Below are 22,302 nucleotides of genomic sequence, written 5' to 3'. Positions count from 1 at the left end.
TTAAGCTTAACTTCTGGACACTAGTGTAACATGGCACGTACTTCATCACAAGTGGAACAATGGTCTTGAAATTAGGCCCTGGATTGGAAAAGCAAAGACTGCATTAATCCTTTCCCACGGATGTTCTTAGACTCACTATCAATCGAAACCAGGAGTAATAATTTGCTTGTAGGAACAGTTGTGGGGTACCTTCACTAAATTTATTTTGAAAAAAAAAAACGCTTAAGTTACCACCTTGAAATTTTGCAAGAATAATACATGTACAAAACTAATTCTAAAATGATACAAATATCTTACCTAATTACACACAGGAATGCCCAGATCAGTATGGAACATCAAGAAGCATCCAATACAGCATAAGGTAATGTCACATTGCTTGCACTTAACGGCAGACTGATTTGCTCTACCTGATGGGGCCCTTCTTTTCTTGTTCATACAGAGAACACAGGATTTCACCCTCCCATCAATCATGACAAGAGTCTGAATATTTGCTGGTAAAAGGTATGATAAGGGAAGGGACTGTTTCCTGCCCCGCCGTTTCAGTGAAGAAAAATTCCCAATCATTTCCTGTACAAGACGCTTCCTAAATTCCAGCTGCGTATGCCCATGCTTTGTCCTATAGTTCCGTTTTTATGAGTTTTGACTTTACAGTTAACCGGAAGTCAGACGGTTATGCCAAATTGCTACGAATACAAACAGCTGATTTATGATACACAACACGAACAGAAATGTATATACTGGAATATAAGTCCATGATCAATTATTCTTCGTAGCAACATACATGATTCAAATAAGATGAACAATAATACACCACACACTTAGGATACGGCTACGAAATAAAAATATGTCAATGCTCGAGCAGATAAAACACTCACCATGCAGAATATCTCGCATTCTTGCTAGATTCAATTTTCTGCAGGGAAAATTAACCTACAGAGGGAACACACCACTCATTTCTGAGTCACTCTCGGCATTGTCATTGTCTGTTGAAGTTTCATTCTCGCCCGACCCTAAAGATAGAATAAAGTCTTCAACTTTTTCCCAAGCTTTAATCATCTCGGATTTCGTGTGTCTCACAACGTTGCTCCAGTTCTTCGCACTTATACAGCCTACGGCTTCGAAAATAAGTCTTTCAACTTCCGAAACTGTGAAGAGTCCGTTATTTTCAGATACATAATCCTTCACTTGGGCCCAAATCAGTTCTATATCGTTAAAATGCCAATGGTATGGTGGAAGGTGAACTACTTTATACCCATGCCTTCTGGCTATTTCATCCACCACATAAACTAGGCAATGGGGCTTGTTTTGTTTCACAAGATGCATGAGGTCCCCCTTCCCCATGTCATCGCGAAGCGAAATATTGTGCTTCTTCAACCACTTAATCAACTCATTCTTTCTAGCCGCAATTGTTGGTGCTTTGTCAATAATAACTCCCTAACATTACAAACAATTTTCCGGGCCTGGCTCCTTAGTGGAGTACCGCATCCGAAGGGCTTTCTTCTCTTGGAAGCTTCATCCTTAGACGTAGGCAACGACATGACAGAATATCAAATTCACACACGGGCCTAAAATTAACGTACTACATAACTACCGAACGAAATATTAAATTAAGCTACTATATAAACTAGATCACTACTGTACCTTGCTACACATTATTCACTACAATATACCACGCTATACTATTAAAAACTACTAAAAAAATATATAAACTCTACACTACGAAACATAAACGAACAGCCTAGCCCACAGACCGCCAAAAGAACTGAGCACAATACAGCACACAGCTGATCAGCACATGGTTACAGTAAACAACAGATCCGACGACACTGCTAACCGCGAACTGGAGCCTAACACGCTCTATCGGAGCGATCGGCTGCCTATGATTGGCTGTCGATTAATTCACTTACCCTCCGCCAAAAGGTAGCGCTCAAACATCAAGTCGAAACTCATAATAACTGAACTATAGATGGAGAGTTAGTTGCATCAAATAATGTAAAGCTATTTATGATGCAACTGATTACAAAATCAAACACATACGTCCACCACTTCCTACAAGGCCTACCAACCGTGTAGCAGCACCTCTTCTGATCTGCTCGATCAACCTCTCCCATGCACTTTGTATCTTTCTGTATAGACGGAGGACACTGCACTTTTACCCTTTCCTTGGATGTTCCCACTTTCCTCTGTACCTCAAAGTGTACCATGGGGTCAGTATTTGTAGACAACATGGTAATATCTCGCTTGTCTTTCCACACAGTTGCAAACACATTTCCACCCTGCCAACTACTACTGTCCCCTTTAGTTTCTTGGGATACGAGAACGGTTTGAAAAGTTCTCGGAATCGACGCTAGATGTCAGTGCCAAAGCAACTATTTTACCGTGCAATAATCACACATCCTTTGTGAGTGAACACATGGCGCGTCAGTGCTCTAGCTGCAGGAGTGTGGTAGTGACAACTCTTTGTTGTTGTTCCCACGCACTGATTTGTGACAATGGGGAAAACTGAGATTCGAGCAGTGATTAAATACTTTGTAAAGAAAGGTATGAAAGCAAAGGAAATTCATGCCGGCTTTCAGAACACACTGGGGGACTCTGCTAATCCATTTTCAACTGCTGCCAAGTGGACCAGCAAGTTTAAATTTGGTCGGGAGAGCTTGGACGATGATCCGCGTAGTAGACGGCCAAAAAGTGTTACGACCCCAGAATTTATCGCAAAAGTGCATAAAACGGTCATGGAGGATCATTCACTGAAAGTGCGGGAGATTGCTGAAGCTGTAGGGATGTCTTCTGAACGGGTATATTATATCTTAAGCGCAGAATCGGGTAAGAAAAAATTATCCGCAGGATGGGTGCCGTGGCTCTTGACATGTGCCAATAAACGCACCAGATTGGAAATGTCCAAACAAAGTCTGGCCAGTTTTCAGTGCAACCAACAAGATTTTTTGCGCCGGTTTGTGACTACAGATCAAACTTGGGTCCACTACTATACCCCAGAGACAAAACAGCAGTCAAAGCAGTGGAAACAGGCTGATTCACCACCACCAAAGAAAGCAAAGGCAGTGCATTCGGCCAGAAAGATCATGGCCTCAGTTTTCTGGGATGCAAAAGGCATTCTGCTGATAGATTATCTTCCTACTGGACAAAAAATTACGGGGCAATACTGTGCATACCTAATAGACCAACTACGGGAAAAGACACGCGAAACAAGGCCTGGTTTGGCAAGGAAAAAGGTCATCTTTCATCAGGACAACGCTCCGCCGCACACAAGTGTTATTGCCATGGCAAAACTTCATGAACTGGGGTACGAATTGTTGCCATATCCACCTTATTCACCTGATTTGGCACCATCAGACTTTCATCTATTCCCCCAAGCTGAAAATTTTCCTCGGTGGGCAGAGATTCTACGAGGGAAGAATTGACAGCCGAATTGGAGAGGTATTTTGCAGGCCTGGAGGAATCTCATTTTTGAGATGGGATCAAGGCACTGGAACATCGCTGGACCAAATGGATTAGTCTACAGGGAGACTATGTTGAAAAATAAAAGCAGTTCCACCAAGGTACGATACTTAACTCTAGTACATTCTGAGAACTTTTCAAACCACCTGCATATTTGAATTCAAATGGCCAGCCCTTTCTATTGGTATTCACAGTACCATATGCGGAAGTGCCTAGGATATCGAGTTCATTCATATGTCTATAAGATGTGAAAAATCTATCGAAGTATACATGATGCAGATGGTTTTTCATTAGATTTAGCACAACTTGTTCCCCAAGTAAAAAGTCCTTGTTGCGATTTGCCTTCTTAGTAGCCTCCAGTTGTTGCTAAAACCCGCACTGAGACCCCATTTGGTGGGCTTTTTAGAAAGACACTGCTTCAAAAAAGGTCTCCCCATGAAGCCAATGATAGCTTCATCAACAGAAAGTTCACATCCTGGTCTTAACTTTTCTCAAACTCTAGATATCCTGTCTAGAATAGGCCTTACCTTCTGAAGACAATCATACTCTAAATCTCCCAATTTCTCTTCATCTTTGGGGTCAGTCAGATGAAGATATCTACAGAGCAAGGCATACTACCTCTCAGGCATACAATTACTAACTAAATTACACTGAATGAGGTTGGAAGAAAAAGAATCCCTTTGAGGTAGCTGGTCTATCCCCATATAAATAAGGATACCTATAAAAGCTTTCGTTCATCGCCATAAGACCTATCCGTGTCGGTGCGACGGTAAGGCAACTAGTAAAAGAGCTTTCGTTTCTTTGGGTGTAGTGGTTTCCCAATCTTACTCTATTATTGAACCACTTACTCTCTTATAAGTCACATGTAAGTTTGTAGCGTCAGCTAATCTTATCGCCACCAATCGTTCTCAAAATATTCAAATTCAATGCTATTAGTTGGAAGATTGTACACAAGTCCATAGTCTGAAACAAAATTAGCTGGGGGATTGAAACTAAAGTGGTTTATCCAAGTAGGCCTAATAGTTTGAGCAGGGACAGTACGTGAATGAGCATCTCCCGTCCCATACAGTGCATTTTGAGATTCTTCAGGTTCATCTTCCGCGCCAACTGTTTCTACATCACTTTCACTATCCTCACTACAACTTTCGAACTCTCTATCACTGCATTCGTCAACAAATTGATATAATTTTTCACGAATATTGTCTTCATTCAACTCGCTATAAGCAGCCATCTTGCTACGGTCTGTTTACATTCAGTCACCTGTCCGTTTTCTTTAAGATAACCTATACAAAAAGGCAGTATTTTAGCAAGCTGTGCATTTGTACCTAGAAAGTGTAGAGAATTCATTCGTGCCAAAAAGTGATATGTTTGACCCACAGATGGCAAAGGAAGACAGTTTGAAACTCGAGTACGCTCTACTATGCAAACCGTGCGAGACAACTTGGGGAAGTCCGGTACGCTTTACTAGGCAATCCACGGGAAAGAGTTTAAGAGAATGAGCAAATTTCTCTGTAACAGGGACATTAAGATCAATCTCCATTTCTGTTTACTTTGGTGTGATGTATTTTGTCTAATTTCATGGTGTCAAGACTTGGACTCAAACAGGGAACATCACCAAAAAAACGTTGATCTTCTGAGATGTAGTGCTAGCGACGCCTGCTCAGAATATCAGGGGTTGACAGAATATGTAACAATGAAGTACCCCAACGCCTGAACAAAAAGCTAGAGTTCGAGCACATCAGAAAGAAGAATCTTGAGTACTTTTGGCCTTGTCTTATTGATTATGAAAATGATAAATATAAGACACCTTCAGCTTATCTCACAAGGTAAAATTGAACAAAATACAGGGAGGAGAATATTTTGGCTATGATACCTACAAGAATGGTATGGGCTCAGTACCACCACTCTTTACCATGTTACTCAGAACAAGAACCAGATCACCCTGATTACAACCGACATCCAATGAGGATCTGGTACAAGAAGAAGAAATCTTTATCTCAAATACTAAACAGTTTAACTAACTGGGCCCGAGCCACGGAACCGTTGTCTCATTTTACTATTTAATTCAACTTTTCCTCAAGAGATAGCAGAGTGAGTTGCATTCGTGATTTGTGTAGGGACTCTTTCTTAGCAATGTTATATGCTCTTTGCTAATATATATCGATAGTGTGCTTGGTAATATTAGTTTGAAGTGGGCTATCTCTAGCTTTGAGATTTGCTTGTAAACAAGATGGCTGCCAGTACAGAACTAATATTTACCGATATAATTATAACCCCTTTAGGAAGTATTGATTAGGAATGTAATTTTTTCAGTGAAATTAGTAGTAATATTAGTACTAGTGTCAGCAACGCTCCTGAAAAACAAATAGATGTGGAAATCGAAGAGGAAGTGCAAAGAGAAGACTGTGTTACAGCTCAGCAGGCGGACTGAGCACGGTCCCGTGATGCTAATATAATAAAAAAAATTCTGCATTCCTTGTTCTGCAGTTTGTGGTAAGAAAGCCTTTTGTTTCATGTATATTTAAATCTCTAATGGTCTTGCAAGTAAGAAATTTCTTATGATATGAAGCGACACAATATTTCCGCCAAAATAATCCCAGCGCCAACGCAGTTTCAATCCAACAAATATGCAGGGCTCAATGGGTTAAAGATGAGAAAATTGGTACACTGAATCTCTTTTAAAAATAAACAATACATATTTTTTGTTCTTGACAAATCTACTAAAGGGGTGAAAAGAAGTAAAAAGTGGGTGAATTTTAAGATGTTTAATATAATTACCAACTTCAGCTTCCAAAACGTAACTATTTCCATGTAGGGCCGCCATAACAAATACAATACAACTTATCAACAAAAAACATAACAAAAACCACCAAAGGCAGTCTACACGGCAAAGATGTTGCAATAGTTTTCTACATTTCAAATGAGCATATCTTGAAAAGGGAGAAAGGTGAAAGAATACGAAGATTATTATATCTTAAAAAAGGAAGAAGAATTGTAGATATAAAAATAGGTATTTGGTATCTCATTTACAAATAAACACATAATCCTTGGTTTTTTTGAAAATCCAATTGTGGGAGGGAAATGAAAATAAGGATGAATTCTTTTTACAAGAAAACATATGAAAAACTGAAGATGTTACAGATGTGGAAAATTGCTATTTAGAATCTCCTTAAAATTAAAGCAGCACGTAATTTTTGTTTTAGGAAAATCCAATAAATGGGAGGTGAACAGGAGTGACAAAAGGGGGTTGAATTTTTAAACAGATTATATCTACAGTATATGTCAGTAATGTAAATTGTTACAGACGTGAAAATTGGTATTTGAATCTCCTATGAAAGGAGAGAAATATAAATAATTTTTGTAACATCCACTTACAGGGAACCGGAAAAGGTGGTGAATTTTTAAAATGAGTATATCTACAGAACATCACATACACTGAACGTTACAGACGTGAAAATTGGTATTTGGAATCTCCTTTAAAAATAGAGAAACTTGCATTTTTTGTTTTCAGATAATCCACCTAAGGGGGTGAAAAGAATTGAAACAGCGGGTGAATTTGTTGAAGATGTTACAGACGTGAAAATTGGTACAGCAAAACCTCATTAGTACGTTCCTCATTAACAGGTTTTCACGCTTAGCATGTCGTAAATTCGATGTCCCGATTCTCACTGTATGGTAAATCTACATTTTTCCTAGACCTGAAAATGTTACTGAAATGTTCTGAAAGAAACGTGATTTCCAACTCGGATCAGAGCTGTCGCCACAGTTGCCTTCCTAAACTTCAAAGGATAAGTTGTACTTTTGGGGAGCACGCCGATAGGAGAGATTGCTGAACAGCAGAATGAGCCTGTTTGTACTTTTATTTCGCATTCCATTCAGAAGGTTGAAATGTACTTTGTGTTGAGTGGTACAGTGAAGTGTAGCTACCATTTGCTGCGTGATACAGTAGCATGTATCTGGAATAGGAACATAATCGTGCATAAGCGTAGTGCATATCTGAGGAGTGGAAATGCTGAAGGACCTAAGTGCCACTTTTTAACTTTCTGGTTTTTTCACTGTTAACCAATCTATGCCTGCGTGTCAGTGCTGTGCTGAGGGATTTTTGTGCCTCAGTTGTTCTTTGGAGTTGCTACAGTCCCTAACAGAATGCACTAGTCCTATGCTCAGACAGGCCTGCTATGCTAGTGGATCCATGTGCCACAGCCGTCTGCCGCTAACCGAGCAGTAGTCAGTAGTCAAGGTTAGGCCATAACCTTCATCTCGTGTTGTTTTGCTTACTAAAGCTTTTGCTTCTTATTGAAAATGATAGACAAGAATGATTATAATAGTATGAACGCAAGTGCTTTCAGTAGTAATGGAAGTGTTGAGAATTTACATTCAGGGCCTGTTCCATGAACGAACTGTGCAACTTTTCAACTTTGCACTTTTTGGAAAGTGCAAACTCTTTCTGTTCCATCATGATCTAGGTTGTACTTTTCAATTTCTTTGCAAAGTGAAAAGTCTTTGCGAATGAACAAGCCGATCGAGTTTATTCCATGAGCTAACTGTATAGGCCTATTGCTCTATGATTTTCATGCTTTACTTTTCGCGGCGAACTTGACGGAATAATTGTGCTACCGTTTAAGTTTTGATCATGGGAAAGATACATTAGAATTACAAAAAGCTGGCTGTGTTGGAAGTTGTCAAGGAGAAACGTGACATTGTTTTTGACAACTTTCAAGATAACCTCTCAAATGACGACACACACAAATGTTAACGAGAGTACCGTCAACACATCCACACACAGAAGGAAATTCACCCTTCATTAGAAATCCCGTCGCTATATTATGTGGATTATCAGGCCAATGCACTGTTGGGAAAAATTACATTTACTATAACATCTACGTCTTTGGTAACCGTTCTGCAAATACGGTAATTGATTTTGATGTCGCATGCATTGGTGCTACACCGTGCAGCTGGGCACCATTTACTAACCAATGTATATAAGCATATAAGAATTTGTTCTTTTTCGGAAAGGAATTGACTTCTTTTTGTTGCACGATTCAATAAATGCCCGATTATTTCAAGAATATAGTCAGTCGGTGTTGGGGTAATACGAAATCAGTCGCGAAAGTCCTTCAAAGTGAGGTTACGAAATTAATCTCATCTTTGTACGTTCTCTTACTGGATTCTTCATCACTGTCCTCAGTTGATGCTAACAAAAGCTTACCTGGTAACGTGTTTATATCACTAAACAAAATTCTATGCCGAGAAACTAGTGTACATACAGTAAAACCTCGTTAATTCGAAGTTGTTGGGACTCAAAAATCGGACTTTGAAGTACGTGATTTTGAATTAACCGCCAATTCGCAATTCAGAAGTACCAACTTTTGCCGCATTACAAAATGTTCTAAGGTCCGTTACCGCATGCAGTTAACCTTGATTCACAGTTTATACCTTTCAAATGCCATGAAAAAAGGGCTATTTCCAAAATGTTTCCAAGAAGGTGCATTTACAGTATTCAAATAATGCACTTGGATATCTCACTGGCAAGCATAACCTCATGCAACGAAAGAAAGAAAAAAAATGAACGATTCAAAGACGAGGAGAAATCTATGCTGGCTCCCATGTGCAGGTGCTTTATTCATTAGATTATAATGTATGCATTTTAGATGCCTTGTATTCACACAGAAAGTACCCGATGCCCTTAAAATCGAACTTTCCTATGACTCTATCCTTGTACGATTTCCCGCCATGGCACTTCTCTCGTACTTCAGAAATGTAAACACTTGCCGCGTCACAAAGTGTTCTAAGACCCATTAATACATACAATCACCTCGATTCACAGTTTAAACCTTTCGAATGCCATGGAAAGAACTATTTCCGAAATGTATCCAACAAGGTGCATTTACAATGTTCAAATAATGCACTTGGATAAATCACTGACAACATAACCTCACGCAACGAAAGGAAAAAAATCACAATTTGAAGACGAGGATAAATTATGTTGGTTCCCCTGTGCAAATGCATTATTTTTTGGATTTCTGTACTGTTTGCATGTTTAGATGTTTCGTACTGGCATGGAAAGTGCCTGGCGCGCTTAAAACATTGTGGTTTATCGAACTTACCTATGACGAGGGGATAAAGTTTCTTGCTTCCATGTGCATTGCAACGCACTACAATGACTCCCATCCCCGACCCTTGTAGGATTCCCCGGCTGGCAATTTCTCTTTTAAAACCATAAGATCGTTTGAGCTTGCATTAAAGGAGAGCAATGCAGTTTCGTCGGCAATGACAATATTGTTCGGTGCCTGCGAATTTATAATATGAGCCACGTTTTTTTTCGTCAATTGTCAGCAACGCCAGTGTTCGCGGATTCTGTTTTTCTCCATACTGCCTGTTGCGTAATATTACGACATTCCTTAAAAGGTTGAATACAAAAGAATTCCGATTTCATTCAACTTAGCCATCATGAAGCGCACTGTAGCCCCACCGAAATAAGTGCGGAAAGCTACGTTCCGGAATACGCGTTCTATTATGACGTGGATAAATTTCGAGTTGAAATTACTCTGTAACATACTATTGTTTTAAGCTGTAAAGGCAGTTTCGAATTAAAAGTCTGAATTTCGGCAATGGGGCCGACATTGTACTTCGAATTACAAATTATCCGTATTTCGAATTAAACAATTTAAATAACATGCAAAACTGTATCTCATGTTTCCGGGAACGAGAGCTTCTTCGAATTAGGCGGGATTTTGAATTAACCGATTTTGAATTATCGAGGTTCTACTGTACTTGTTAATTAACAGATGAAAAGGGAATCATCTCTTTGCAGGATTTATGAAAACTTTTCACTTCATTTCTTTGCACCTTGCATTTCAGTACCAATGGAGGAACGTAACAGGCTTGAAAAGTGAGAAGATTCCTAACTTTTCACTTTGCAAGCTAAATGTGAAGGGTGATGGAACAAAATCTAACCTGAAAAGTGCAAAGTGAAAAGATGCAAAGGTCGTTCATGAAACCGGCCCCAGAACAAAACAGCAAAAAGCAAATTAAGTGGAAAGTCTTACCTCACACAGAAGAAGCAGACCAGGCAGGAAATTGTTGCAAAAAAACTGCCGCCTTTACAGGTTAGTTCTCTTGCTTTTTACAGTAGAAGTAAACTTATAATATACAGTATCTCTTACTATAAGCCCACATTATTATCTAGTAATATAAAATTGCCAAAAAACAGTCTTAACTGTATCCTGTTCTACCGCAATAATACGCAGATCTACTTCTACCCATGTTTTAAGCATACAATACTTGCCTATACCTTGCTTACAGTGCTCTTGCATTAATTCTAGCAGGTTTATGTATGTATATTTTATTTTGCCTTAGGTATTCTGCAAGTATAAGTACAGTTGCAGAGAGACTGTCAATATGAAAACGCAGCTCTTTGAAGAATACCACCAACTTGACCTGAGCCAACAAGGCAATTACCTGATGGGGCTTTGAGAAAAAGGCTTCTGAGTGCATTGATACAAAAAACTTGGTACCACTCAGGTTTCTTTGCTAAAAAATAATAACAAAATTTAAAAAAAAAAGCAAACAACCAGGTATTGTGTCCTGCAAAACAACCTTTTCTGACCTGTGAAGCTGGGAGAATTTTCATGTACTGAAGAAAGGCAAGACAATGGAAGATATGACAGCTGTGGAATTGCAGAAACTTCCAGCTAGTTCCGTTGACACCAAACAAGCAAAAATATCTTTCCACCACCAATATTGATTACGTGGATGAAAAGAAAAAGAACTTTTTCCAACAGCTGTTAGCTCAATAAAGTCAATGCTGTCTCGTGGCACTCATATTTATTAACTGTGTCAAAACTGTTTGTACTTAGATCTTTCTTCTCAAAAAGCCACATAACTACAGTAGAACCTCAATAATTCAAAATCCCATGTAATTCAAAGAAGCTCTCGTTCCCGGAAACATGAGATACAGTTTTGCAAGTTATTTAAATTGTTTAATTCGAAATACGGATAATTCGTAATTCGAAGTACATTGTCGACCCCATTACCGAAATTCAGACTTTTAATTCGAAACTGCCTTTACATTTTAACACAATAGTATGTTACAGAGTAATTTCAACTCGAAAATTATCCGCTCCGCGTCATAATAGAACGCGTGTTCTGGAAAGTAGAGGGGTAGCTTTCCGCACTTACACTCACTTCGGTGGGTCTACAGTGCGCTTCATGACTGCCAAGTGGAATGAAATCGGAATTATTTTGAATTCAACCTGTTAAGGAACGCCGTAATATCACGCAACAGGCAGTGTACGGGAAAACATAATGCGCGAACACTGGCGATGCCGACAGTTGACGAAAAAGCGTGGCTCATATAATCAATTCGTAGGCACCGAACAATACTGTCATTGCCGATGAAACTGCATTGCTTCATTTTAATGCGAGCCCCAACGGTCTTATGGTTTTAAAGGAGAAAATTCCAGCCGGGGAATCGTATAAGGGTCGGGGATGATGGTCATTGTAGTGCATTGCAATTGCAGAGCACATGGAAACGAGAAACTTTATCCCCTCGTCATAGGAAAGTTCGATGCGCTACAACGTTTTAAGGGCGTCGGGCACTTTCCATCCCAGTACAAAGCATCTAAACATGCAAACAGTACAGAGATCCAAAAAATAATGCATTTGCACAGGGGAACCAACATAATTTATCCTCGTCTTCGAATTGTGTGATTTTTTTCTTTCGTTGCGTGAGGTTATGTTGTCAGTGATTTATCCAAGTGCATTATTTGAACATTGCTTAATTACAAATAAATATTCATTTCTCACAAAGATGTGCAGTTTTTTTTGCTTCCTGAAAAATTTCACTTTTTTCCTTTAGCATTTTCACTCTTCATTTGTCTTGTGATAGTCTAGTTATGGATATGAAAAATGTGGTAAAATTCCTTAATAATCAAGACAAAATTAAAATTTGTTAGAAAGTGGACTGGCATAAGTGTGCGGAGGTTGCGAATGTTGAAACTTGCACCTTCGAGTTTCGACACTTGACCACTCAAATTGTTGGAATTTTTATTCGATTCAAAAATGCAACCTAAGTCATTCTTCGCAGTTGCACAGTCGAATGTAACCTCTAATTCATCCGCTAAGAGTGTGAGCAGAAAATAATGTTTAATAACCCACTGCTCTCCGGAGAAAGAGAGTGATCTGCAATAATAGTTCGATATTCTTGTTGGTACCTGCGTGTGTGTATATATATTCGTTTTGTATGTACATTGCTCAGAATTTAAAAAGGATGCTGTTTATGTATCAGTCATGTCTATAGTAACAAGGAAATACACTTTTTAATTTTCCGTAATTTCTGTCTGTATGTATGAACACGCATCACGAGAAAACGGCTGAAGAGAATTTGATGAAAATCGGTATGCAAAATTTGGGTAATAAGCTGCTACAATATAGGCTATAAATAATTGTCTTATGGCAACGATGGGATAGGAAAGACCTAGCAGTTGGAAGGAAGCGGCCCTGGCCTTAAGGTACAGCCCCAGCATTTGCCTGGTGTGAAAATAGGAAACCACATAAAACCGTCCTCAGGGCTGCCGACAGTGGGATTCGAAAACACTATCTTCAGGATACAAGCTCACAGCCGCGCGCCTCTAACCGCATGGACAACTTGCACAGCATTTCCAATTTGGGAAAGCTGACAGTAATTTTTATTTTGCAACCGAATTATATGGCGCAGGAAGGAAAACAGTTTTTCTTCATACGCAGTAGGAACACATTGTGAAATGGTGGTACACATTCCGATTCACTTACAGTTAACGACCGCGAACGCTTTGTTGAACTCATGTTCACAAGTGGCACTCTACGCTGGCGGAAAACTATTTGAATCTTGTGCCAACTCTTAAAACTAAAATATATAAAAAAACGTAACAGTCTCTAAAACATGTGAAGTATCGCGCCGCAAAATAAAAGGCCTGATTAAGACCCGCACCCAATTTTTTGACACAAGATTTTTTTAAACTTGCAGAATTATATGATACTTCCGCCTGTATTTCGATAAACGCATTACTATAACCGTATATTTCAGTGTTTGCCTTGTGTAAAAAATTCAGCTTCCTTATCAAAATTTGCTATGATTTGTCAGACTGAAGAAAAACCACACTGTAACAATACATATAAGCATGAATATATGCCAGAAGTCGATAAAATACACAAAGGCCTAATCTGCAAACCATAATGAAGTCGGGACAAAACAGGGTTTGGTTAAGTGAGGTTCATAACAAAATTTCCTTTCATTTGAACTGATCTGTATAAAGAAGGTAATGTTCCTTTCCTTTTTGGAGTTCTTGCAAATTTTTCTTGCTTATAAGAAATCCTAATAGAATTCTGTACATCAGTATTGGATGAAATAAGACTGTAATTAATAAAATGCTGCATTCGTCATTTCATATCAACTACATTATTAAATGCATTATTCGAACACCTACCTGGTATTACCCAATCAGATTTACAATTCCACAGAAAGAGAAAATACATTTGCGGTTATAATTAAAGCGTAACGCTAGCGATTTCTGGAATAAGGCAGTGACAATACACAATTCTCATGAATCACTAAATAAATCATGACTTGACAGTGCCAACCTGCCAGATTAACAGTGACTATAAGACAACGTATTGGCAAGTAGGGTCCCGAAACTGTATGGTTAGCGATACTGAATCAAACCCAACAATTAGAAAATATCTATAAATTACTCCCTTCAGTATTAACAGGGGAGGAAGAGTGAAGTAGTATCCAGGAGTATACAGACTGGGGGTTGAGATGACAGATGAGATTCTGCAACAAAATTCCAATCCATGCAATTATGTAGAAGAGAGCAGTCATGACATCATAGAAGAACCTGTCCCGACCACATCTGAAGCTTTCAAAATGGCAAAAAAGTTTAAGAAGATTTGTTGAAGCTCAGTCAAATGTTTATGACATTTCAAGCTTTAAATGAAATTGAAAATTCTGGTTATCATTTAAAAATTAAACAAACCCTACAAACAAAAATCACTACCATTTTTAAGTGAACAACTGCAAATGCTGCCGTTTTACTAGTGTTTTATGTAAAAACTTTATAGTGCAGGACAAGATAGCAGCTGTTAGGGTACAGTAGAATGCATTATACTGGAATAATTTTTCATTAGGATGATATTAAATTGTATGCATTTATAGAGTGCTGTACTATATTTTTGTTAAAATAGACATTCATGGTTGTGAATTTTGGATTATTCAAATTTCTCCAGATTCCCCTTGGAGTTATCATTGAAAAAAGAGTTAACAGTATTGCATTGTTATGTACCGTTAACTCATTTGTGCATGTTTTGATTTCGTTGTGCTAGGAAAGTACAATTTTGGACTAATGTATTAGTACCCCAGAGAAGTTATGTAAATACAGTGTAGTACAGTAGGCTGTGTATGAATCTTCTTGTTTTATTGCTGTAACTGAGTAAAATATTAAAGTGCCATTTATGCTACGAAGGGGAAATATTTTTAGAAATGGTATGCTTTTAGCTGATCCCCCAATTTTTGGTACATACATTTTCTTAAAGAAGGTTCCTGTAGAAACACTAAATAGGGTTATTGCTATAGCTAGAAATGTACGACTGTCACTGAAAGTTAACCTGAGTTCAATAAATTCCTCGGGCATCAAAAAATGAAGAAACCAGTCGTGTTTATTAAAATACAATACAGAAAAAGTCATAGATTCCCTAACAAAACAAGAATGCCACCATTTAAACATGCGTTCGTTACACAGAACAAAATTTTTCATTAGACACTGAGTCAGGTTTGTAGGTTTAACAGCAATTCAATACCTTCCTTTGAAAAAAGGATTATGTATTGCAGCAATTTATAATTTAAGCTGTTGTCAGGTGACATATACAACTACTAATTTTGACTAAATATATTTTTAATCAGACAAATATGCCAAATGAGACCTACTGATGAAACTAGTTACTGAAATGTGGCAACAGATGTATCAAATTCAATGATTGGAAGATAGTGTTATATTGTTTTATTCCTTCAACTGGCATCACTGGTGAAGGGAACGGATGATTTTCCCGAAACATGTATGGTAAAATAGTTTTCTATCATAAAGTGTATTGACAAGGCGGACTCAAGTAAAAACTGTAGAATTGCGAGGAATTAAGTATGACAAACAAAGGGACTGTCAAGTATTAAAAGAATACCCATGCATACTCATCAATATTACACCATCACATAAAAAGCAATATAGGAAACATTCGAAAATCATTACTCACAATGGGCTGTATGCACTGTCTTGTCGATGCATCACAAAACCCAAATTCATCACCACTTTATTAAACCTGAGGCCAAGAGGATGTCATATTTCTCGCATTCACAAGCGATGGAAATTATGGGGCATTCCATGTACAGTCAAGGATGATTTAGTATCACAGACTGCAGGAAGTGCATTGTGAAACAAATGTTGGGAAGCATCTGCTGCAAATATAAATGAGCTGTTCCAGAGGCAATCACATTTGATAATATGATGATACCGGAATACAATGAAAACCCCTGCATTACACTGCCAGGATGCTTGCTCAGAGTTGTCATTTATAATTATGGTCAACAGATCATTAGTATCAGTGAAGCCCAATCAAAACTTCTGCAACAATTTTTATAGATTTAAAAACCAGAATCAATGTTCATATTTATCCAAGCAAGTGTATGGAATTTGCTAGAAGATAAATGGGATTCTGCAGTGTATTTCAGTAACCATGCACATTTTTACAGTATATTAATTCACAAGAGAACCACATATCCAATACGTTGAATTCATAGCCATTCAGATCTTTTTGCCAAGTAAACAAGAAATTGATAGGACATAGTCTTAAGAATCATTAACACAATTGTCTTTCTCCCCAGCAATCATACTAATGACTTAAGAGTACTACAATAATCGTTGGAATATACTCACAAATAAAAAACTGAATATTTCTAAACTTTCATATAATAGAGGATATAATTCTTACCACCCAAAATTGGTCAATTGATGCAATCGTGATTTAATGGAGAGGTGAAGATCCTGATGTTGAAATGTACTTTTAGAAAGTCAACCTTGGATTACCCAAGTAACTAAAGATTTGCCACTGATGAGTATTTTAGATAATAATATTCAAACCGAAAAGATGAGAAAATATGGAGTACTAATTAAAGACCTTTCAAACTTTTACTAACTAGTAGGGAATTAGGAATGGGTGTCATATTGAAGGCCAGTAAACTGTCAGTAGAGCAGAAAAACATTCCATTAAAACATTTAAAAATGCTAAGATATACAAATGAACCAAAACTGACCTTAATTTTATCCTCATCTGGAGCCTTAGCAACCGTACCAGAACCTGATCCCTGGCCAGCTCTGCTTTTCTGCCTGTAGGTCTTCATTACACCACACAAATAAGCAGACTTGTTGGAAACATGCTCCAAATTGGAGTCGAGGAACTGAGTGAGAACGTTAAGAGCACCATCAACAGGAAACTCTTTTAATGCATCTAAGGCACGCTCGTCAAGATCCGCATGAGCAAGCTTGCCTGCAACATTATGACCATTTGCAAATAAGATGCAGGAGTATTTTGAAGCTATATGCTACCATTAACCACAGGTATGACATTCAACAAACCTGTTTTGTAGATTTCATCAAGTTTTGCAGCTACTTTCTCATCCAAACCATATTCCACCAGCTTGGCATAATCTCCTGTTACCTCAGATTTTACATCTTTCTCCTCCTTCACGGACTTGTTCTCCATCGACACTTCCCCGTTCCCTTCCGCCATTGCTGTAATCAAACACAAGGATGATAAGGCTATATAAAAACAATTTTTTGATGTATCTTATAGAAGTGCTCTTCAATGACATTTTGTTCTGCTGACTGCTCAGCAGTTGCTTGGATCGATTAGCAGCAACTTCTTGAGAACACTGTAATCACATTCTCTGCTACTTATGGTGTTTCCAAGTTTCTTGCTATACTTGGAAACTTTTGTTAGCATACGATTTTCCTGTTTGTTTTCCTGTAGGTTTTATGGGGTTGTGTTAGTGTAATCATTGCCCAATACATAGTGCTCTTCGCTCAGCATTAGCTGTTTATGTATGCTAGTTCAATCTGTAGGCTACTTCTCTAACTTTTTTTTTTTACTTTCTATTTTTATTTTCTTATTGCTACGAAAACTCTCAGAAAGGTAAACAAAAGAGGTAATAAATTTTCAAGGTCTGAATATAATCAGTAACATTCATAAACATGTTACAAACGAAGCGAAAAAAAGTAAGGCCCATTCTATAAATATGTCCTAAGTATAACAGTAAGTTGGAAGCTAGTAACGTTAGCACACGGATGGCTCAGTGTATCGTTAATTGACACACTGTCTTCAGTCACCATGTCGTTTGAATCAGCATGGAAGCAAATCAAAAGCAGCACTGAAATAATGCCAATGAACAACTTTCATAAAGGAATTTATAGGAACTCTTTGCCGGTATTGTGTAAAAAGATATCACACACTGACCAACATACTGGCTTAATTATTTTAAACATAGAGTAAATGCCTTGAGCAGAATACTCAAATGTGTTTGTGTCAAGCGTAAAAAGGTAATTTCTTATGCGGAAAAATAAACTACCAGAACCATGCATCAACAAACGTCTGACTAGATATGGATGAGGTGGCTGGATTACTGTTTGCAACATAGTTTCCAATCACTCTCCAAGAACATAAATCAGGTTTTCATGCAAAAGACAAAACCAACCAGTGAAAATCACACATGCAAACTAAACTTGTCACAGAAAGGTTTCTTGAAGTTAATGGATGTACATGATGAAAGAGAAACAAACGGTGCAGTAATTGTCACGCACCAATACGAAGTATCGCTCCGTACAGTTACAAACAATTTCTATACCAAAAACAAAAGCGGGTGTTGTAATTAGCCACAAATATTCCTCAAGACAGCAGCCTTACACAAGTTGAGCTACTGGGTCTTGTAAAACAAGTTCAGCCATGGAAAAAATGAAGTGAAATTGACACACTTGCCAAGAGAATGTCATACCGAAGAGCACTTACCACTGCCAGTACATCCCCCAGAGATTTGATTTGGGGTAACTTTTAAAAGTGCTAAGCTATGGGAAAGAGAAACAAAACATCAAAAGTGACGTGGTGCTGTATAGTCCTGGAACCGATCGTTATAAATCTACACGATAGTGACGAAGACATTTCTGTGGCTGCTTTGCTGAAAATGAACAAGAGTTCCAGCAGGTACTTCAGCAGGAGTGTAGATATCAAGTAGTACACTATGCAATGTTTACATAGTAATTTCCTTTATTTTTCAAGAACAGCAGCTTAGTGGTCTATCAATAATACATTTTATTATACATTATATGGTATATTGAATTAACATATTCTATCAAACTCTTCCGCCTTCACTGGCAGGACATATTGTTTACAGTGCACTATGTCTTCTGGTATAGGCTAGAGCAATTTTGTTACTTTCATAGATCTGTCTCTGTCTTATCCTTGGCTTTGACAATATGAAAGTGACTGAGGTATGAGCGATGCTAGTAATGCTAATCCTTACACAGCCAGTCCCTGGTATGAATGGTCTAAAAATGTTGCTCATAGGGTCGGTTGGTGTATGCATTTTAGTGCGCTTGGCAGACTGATATGTAATAGCAACTCTGGCCTGGTGAGGAAAGCAACAGGAAACTACCTCACTCCTCATTTCCCTAGTACGCCTCTTCAGTGATGCCTAGGTCATCTATGACAGCTGATAAGAGCTGTTGAGGATCCCACCAGCGGTAGTATCGCTGACAGACTGAACATACATACACATACATCAAACTCATATTAGGACAATATTCACACCATGATAAGGCAGGACTTCAATACGCAACATCATATGAGTAAGGAGATTTGTTAATCTGCCTCACAACCAGTTTTTGTGTTGACTGTATGTGTACCTGTAAATAATTGAAAAAACAAGTCCAGTGGCTGCACGATCTGGTCCACATCAATATCAACTTGCATTCAGGAGATGGTGAGTTTGAATCCCGAAAATGGTTTTTCATCGTTGCACTTTCATTCCAAGCTGTACCAGAAATTCACAGTATTGGTCCTCCATCATCTCACAAAACCTTCAGATGTAAGTGCAAAACAAAATAATATTCTTAAAAAAGCAGCAGCCTTGGCCACAAAATATAAATACCATCTCAGCAGGTGTATATTCAGGGCTCAAAATGGTAAAAACAGTTCCAGTTTGTGAATTTCTGGAACATGGCGAATTGCGAATGATTACGGATTGTTTGATTCATTTTAACCGAATATTTACAAGATATTTCACTACATTTCAGATCAGAATGTACTAAATTGCTGAAACTAATTAGTACTGCCTTATGCAAGTGTTAAGTTGTTAATTTTATTTCTGCAATTGTATGGAAATATTTCAATATCATACATACCAAATTTTGATAAGGGCCATCAGTGAAATTCACACGCAACAAAAAATTTAACGATTTTTGACATTCCCCGGGTTGATAAAGACGTTGATTCCCATAGGGAACCAGAAATATTTATTCCGAATTAGTGAATTTATAATACCAATATAGTTGGCCCGTCATGGAAGAATACCCATTGCAAGGATCTTCCTCTGTAGTTGTTTTTCATGTTACCTTTCTTATGCAATGGATGGTTCAGGACCATTTTCCTATCTTCGGGTACTACACCATTTTTACCTATAAATAATAGTATTCACCACATAACTAACCCTCTAAAAAATACGATGTTCGAATAGCATTCAGGACCCCAAATACGCAAGCTGACAGCTACATGACACAAACCGCACAGCCACTTGCTCCGTTGCAAGATTTCAACAGATTCCTCAGGGACATATTTCCAATTCTGCTACTACTGAGTCTTCTCCACGCACTTCGTTGTTTTTGAGACGGGGGATATAGTACTTCATTTCATCTCTGTCGGGTGGTCTCTTATTTTGGGCAACTGAATATGGGTTTCTTGGTCTCAGTGGGGCTTTGGGGTTTATCGCATTTTAGTGGATTCCTGAGGTTCTCTGCTGTAATATAGGATTTTCTTCCTTTGAAGTCGCAAGTGTACTGTTCCTTCACTGAAAGCATAGCAACGGCAGCTTACAGCGCATGGAGTTCCCTTCCGAATGTTCTGCAGTACTCTCTGGTTTCATCTCTCTTATTAGTCGATCTTTTCAGTAAGTGATTATTCATACTTGCATATGTAAGGTGTACGACCTGCTACAGAAAGATTATTGAAAAACTCCCAGGATATTTTTTTTTTTTTTGCTAGTTGTTTTACGTCGCACCGACATAGATAGGTCTTACGGCGACGATGGGACAGGGAAGGGCTAGGAGTGGGAAGGAAGCGGCCGTGGCCTTAATTAAGGTACAGCCCCAGCATTTGCCTGGTGTGAAAATGGGAAACCACGGAAAACCATTTTCAGGGCTGCCGACAGTGGGGTTCGAACCTACTATCTCCCGAATACTGGATACTGGCCACACTTAAGCGACTGCAGCTATCGAGCTCGGTACTCCCAGGATTAAAAGCACTTGCTGGGTACTAAAGGTTCTGAAACTTCAACTGCAATAATTCACAAGGCTGTGCTGTTATGACGAAAGGAGAAATCACATGTAAAGTGTACAATGAGATGTAAACAATAAAACTGTAATTACAGCACGCAATGAACGTCAAGAACTGATTCCGGGTGAAAAATAAAACCAGTTGGCAGAACCAAACACACTATGCAGAGATGCCAACTTTCAAAAAAGGTAATTTGTAATGCAATCGTTAGGGCACCGGGGGCGGGCGGTCGGTCATAGATATATATATATTTTTAAATCGTGATCATACTAACTTACATATCATTTAAAGCTTGTAGTTACTGTTTGGTAAACGTACACTGGTAACATGCTTTTTCTTTTCATATCATGTGCATCCTCTGCACTAACAGAGCACTTAACAGTTCGGAGTTCATATTAGCACGAAATTCAGTCTTGTTCATCTTCATCATGCGCATCCGAAACATCGCGGCTCCACACACTACAAAACACGTGTGAATGAGATTTTGAGGAGCGCATTAAACTGGACCATTCTTCCGAGTATACCTCCCTAAATTTCCAAGTATATTTATTACTAGCGTCACTAGTCATGGTAACGTAATCACACGTATTTTCCTGCACGAGAAATCCCTTAATTATTTCAAACCTTTCGCATTTCGTAACACACGATTAGCATATATCCTAGAAGAGCAATATATGTAAATTTGGCAACCAAACTCGCAATAAATACTTCTTCAACAGTCACCCAAACAGTATTCACAATTAAACGGAGTTTGTCACCACTTTACCGCCAAAACAAAGACAAAAGAACTCTCATACTTGCATGGAAGTCTGATCATGTGACGAACAAGGACAACTTCGCAAGATATGCCGCTTCACAGGTGCCTAAATTTCTGGTACTGGAAGCACACACTGCGAAATATTCTTAAACGAGGGACAGGAAAGGGGGATAAATTATTTCTGAGAAATCCGAAGATAATATTCTGAGAATTCACGCCGCCTTCATACACTTACGATTTAAAAATCAACAAAAAATCGTAATTTGTGGTGATTCGTAAAGGCGTAATTATGATGGGTAATTCGTAATTATTACGACTGAATCGTAATAGTTGGCATCTCTGCACTATGTATGTATGTATGTATGTCTCGAGTATGTTAGTAAAGGGGTTGAATTTAATGATGGAAATATTTCCACTATGATGAATTGCATCTCTCTTGAAGATATGCCCCATTTTCGGAAGGT

At 38.3% G+C, this 22,302-nt stretch overlaps 1 protein-coding gene across 15 annotated transcripts in view; it reads right to left on the bottom strand.

The window, feature by feature from the left end:
- Positions 1-22,302, bottom strand: part of Syp (Syncrip) — a 212,600-nt gene that overhangs the window by 171,725 nt on the left and 18,573 nt on the right. For all 15 annotated transcript variants that reach the window (XR_010858626.2, XR_010858627.2, XR_010858628.2 and 12 more), the window contains exons 2-3: positions 17,118-17,273; positions 16,796-17,028 (exon numbers count right to left, since the gene is read on the bottom strand). Coding sequence is in view for 11 of the 15 variants with exons in the window: in XM_067137730.2 (XP_066993831.1) it covers positions 16,796-17,028; positions 17,118-17,271 (387 nt within the window). In the remaining 4 variants the exon portion in view is untranslated. The remainder of the gene's footprint in view (positions 1-16,795; positions 17,029-17,117; positions 17,274-22,302) is intronic.

The sequence above is a fragment of the Anabrus simplex genome, chromosome 1 (genome assembly GCF_040414725.1).
Source record: "Anabrus simplex isolate iqAnaSimp1 chromosome 1, ASM4041472v1, whole genome shotgun sequence".
In the NCBI taxonomy this organism is placed as follows: domain Eukaryota; kingdom Metazoa; phylum Arthropoda; class Insecta; order Orthoptera; family Tettigoniidae; genus Anabrus; species Anabrus simplex.
The sequence above is the reverse complement of the archived record's forward strand: the minus strand, read 5'-3'. Positions and strand labels throughout refer to the sequence as shown.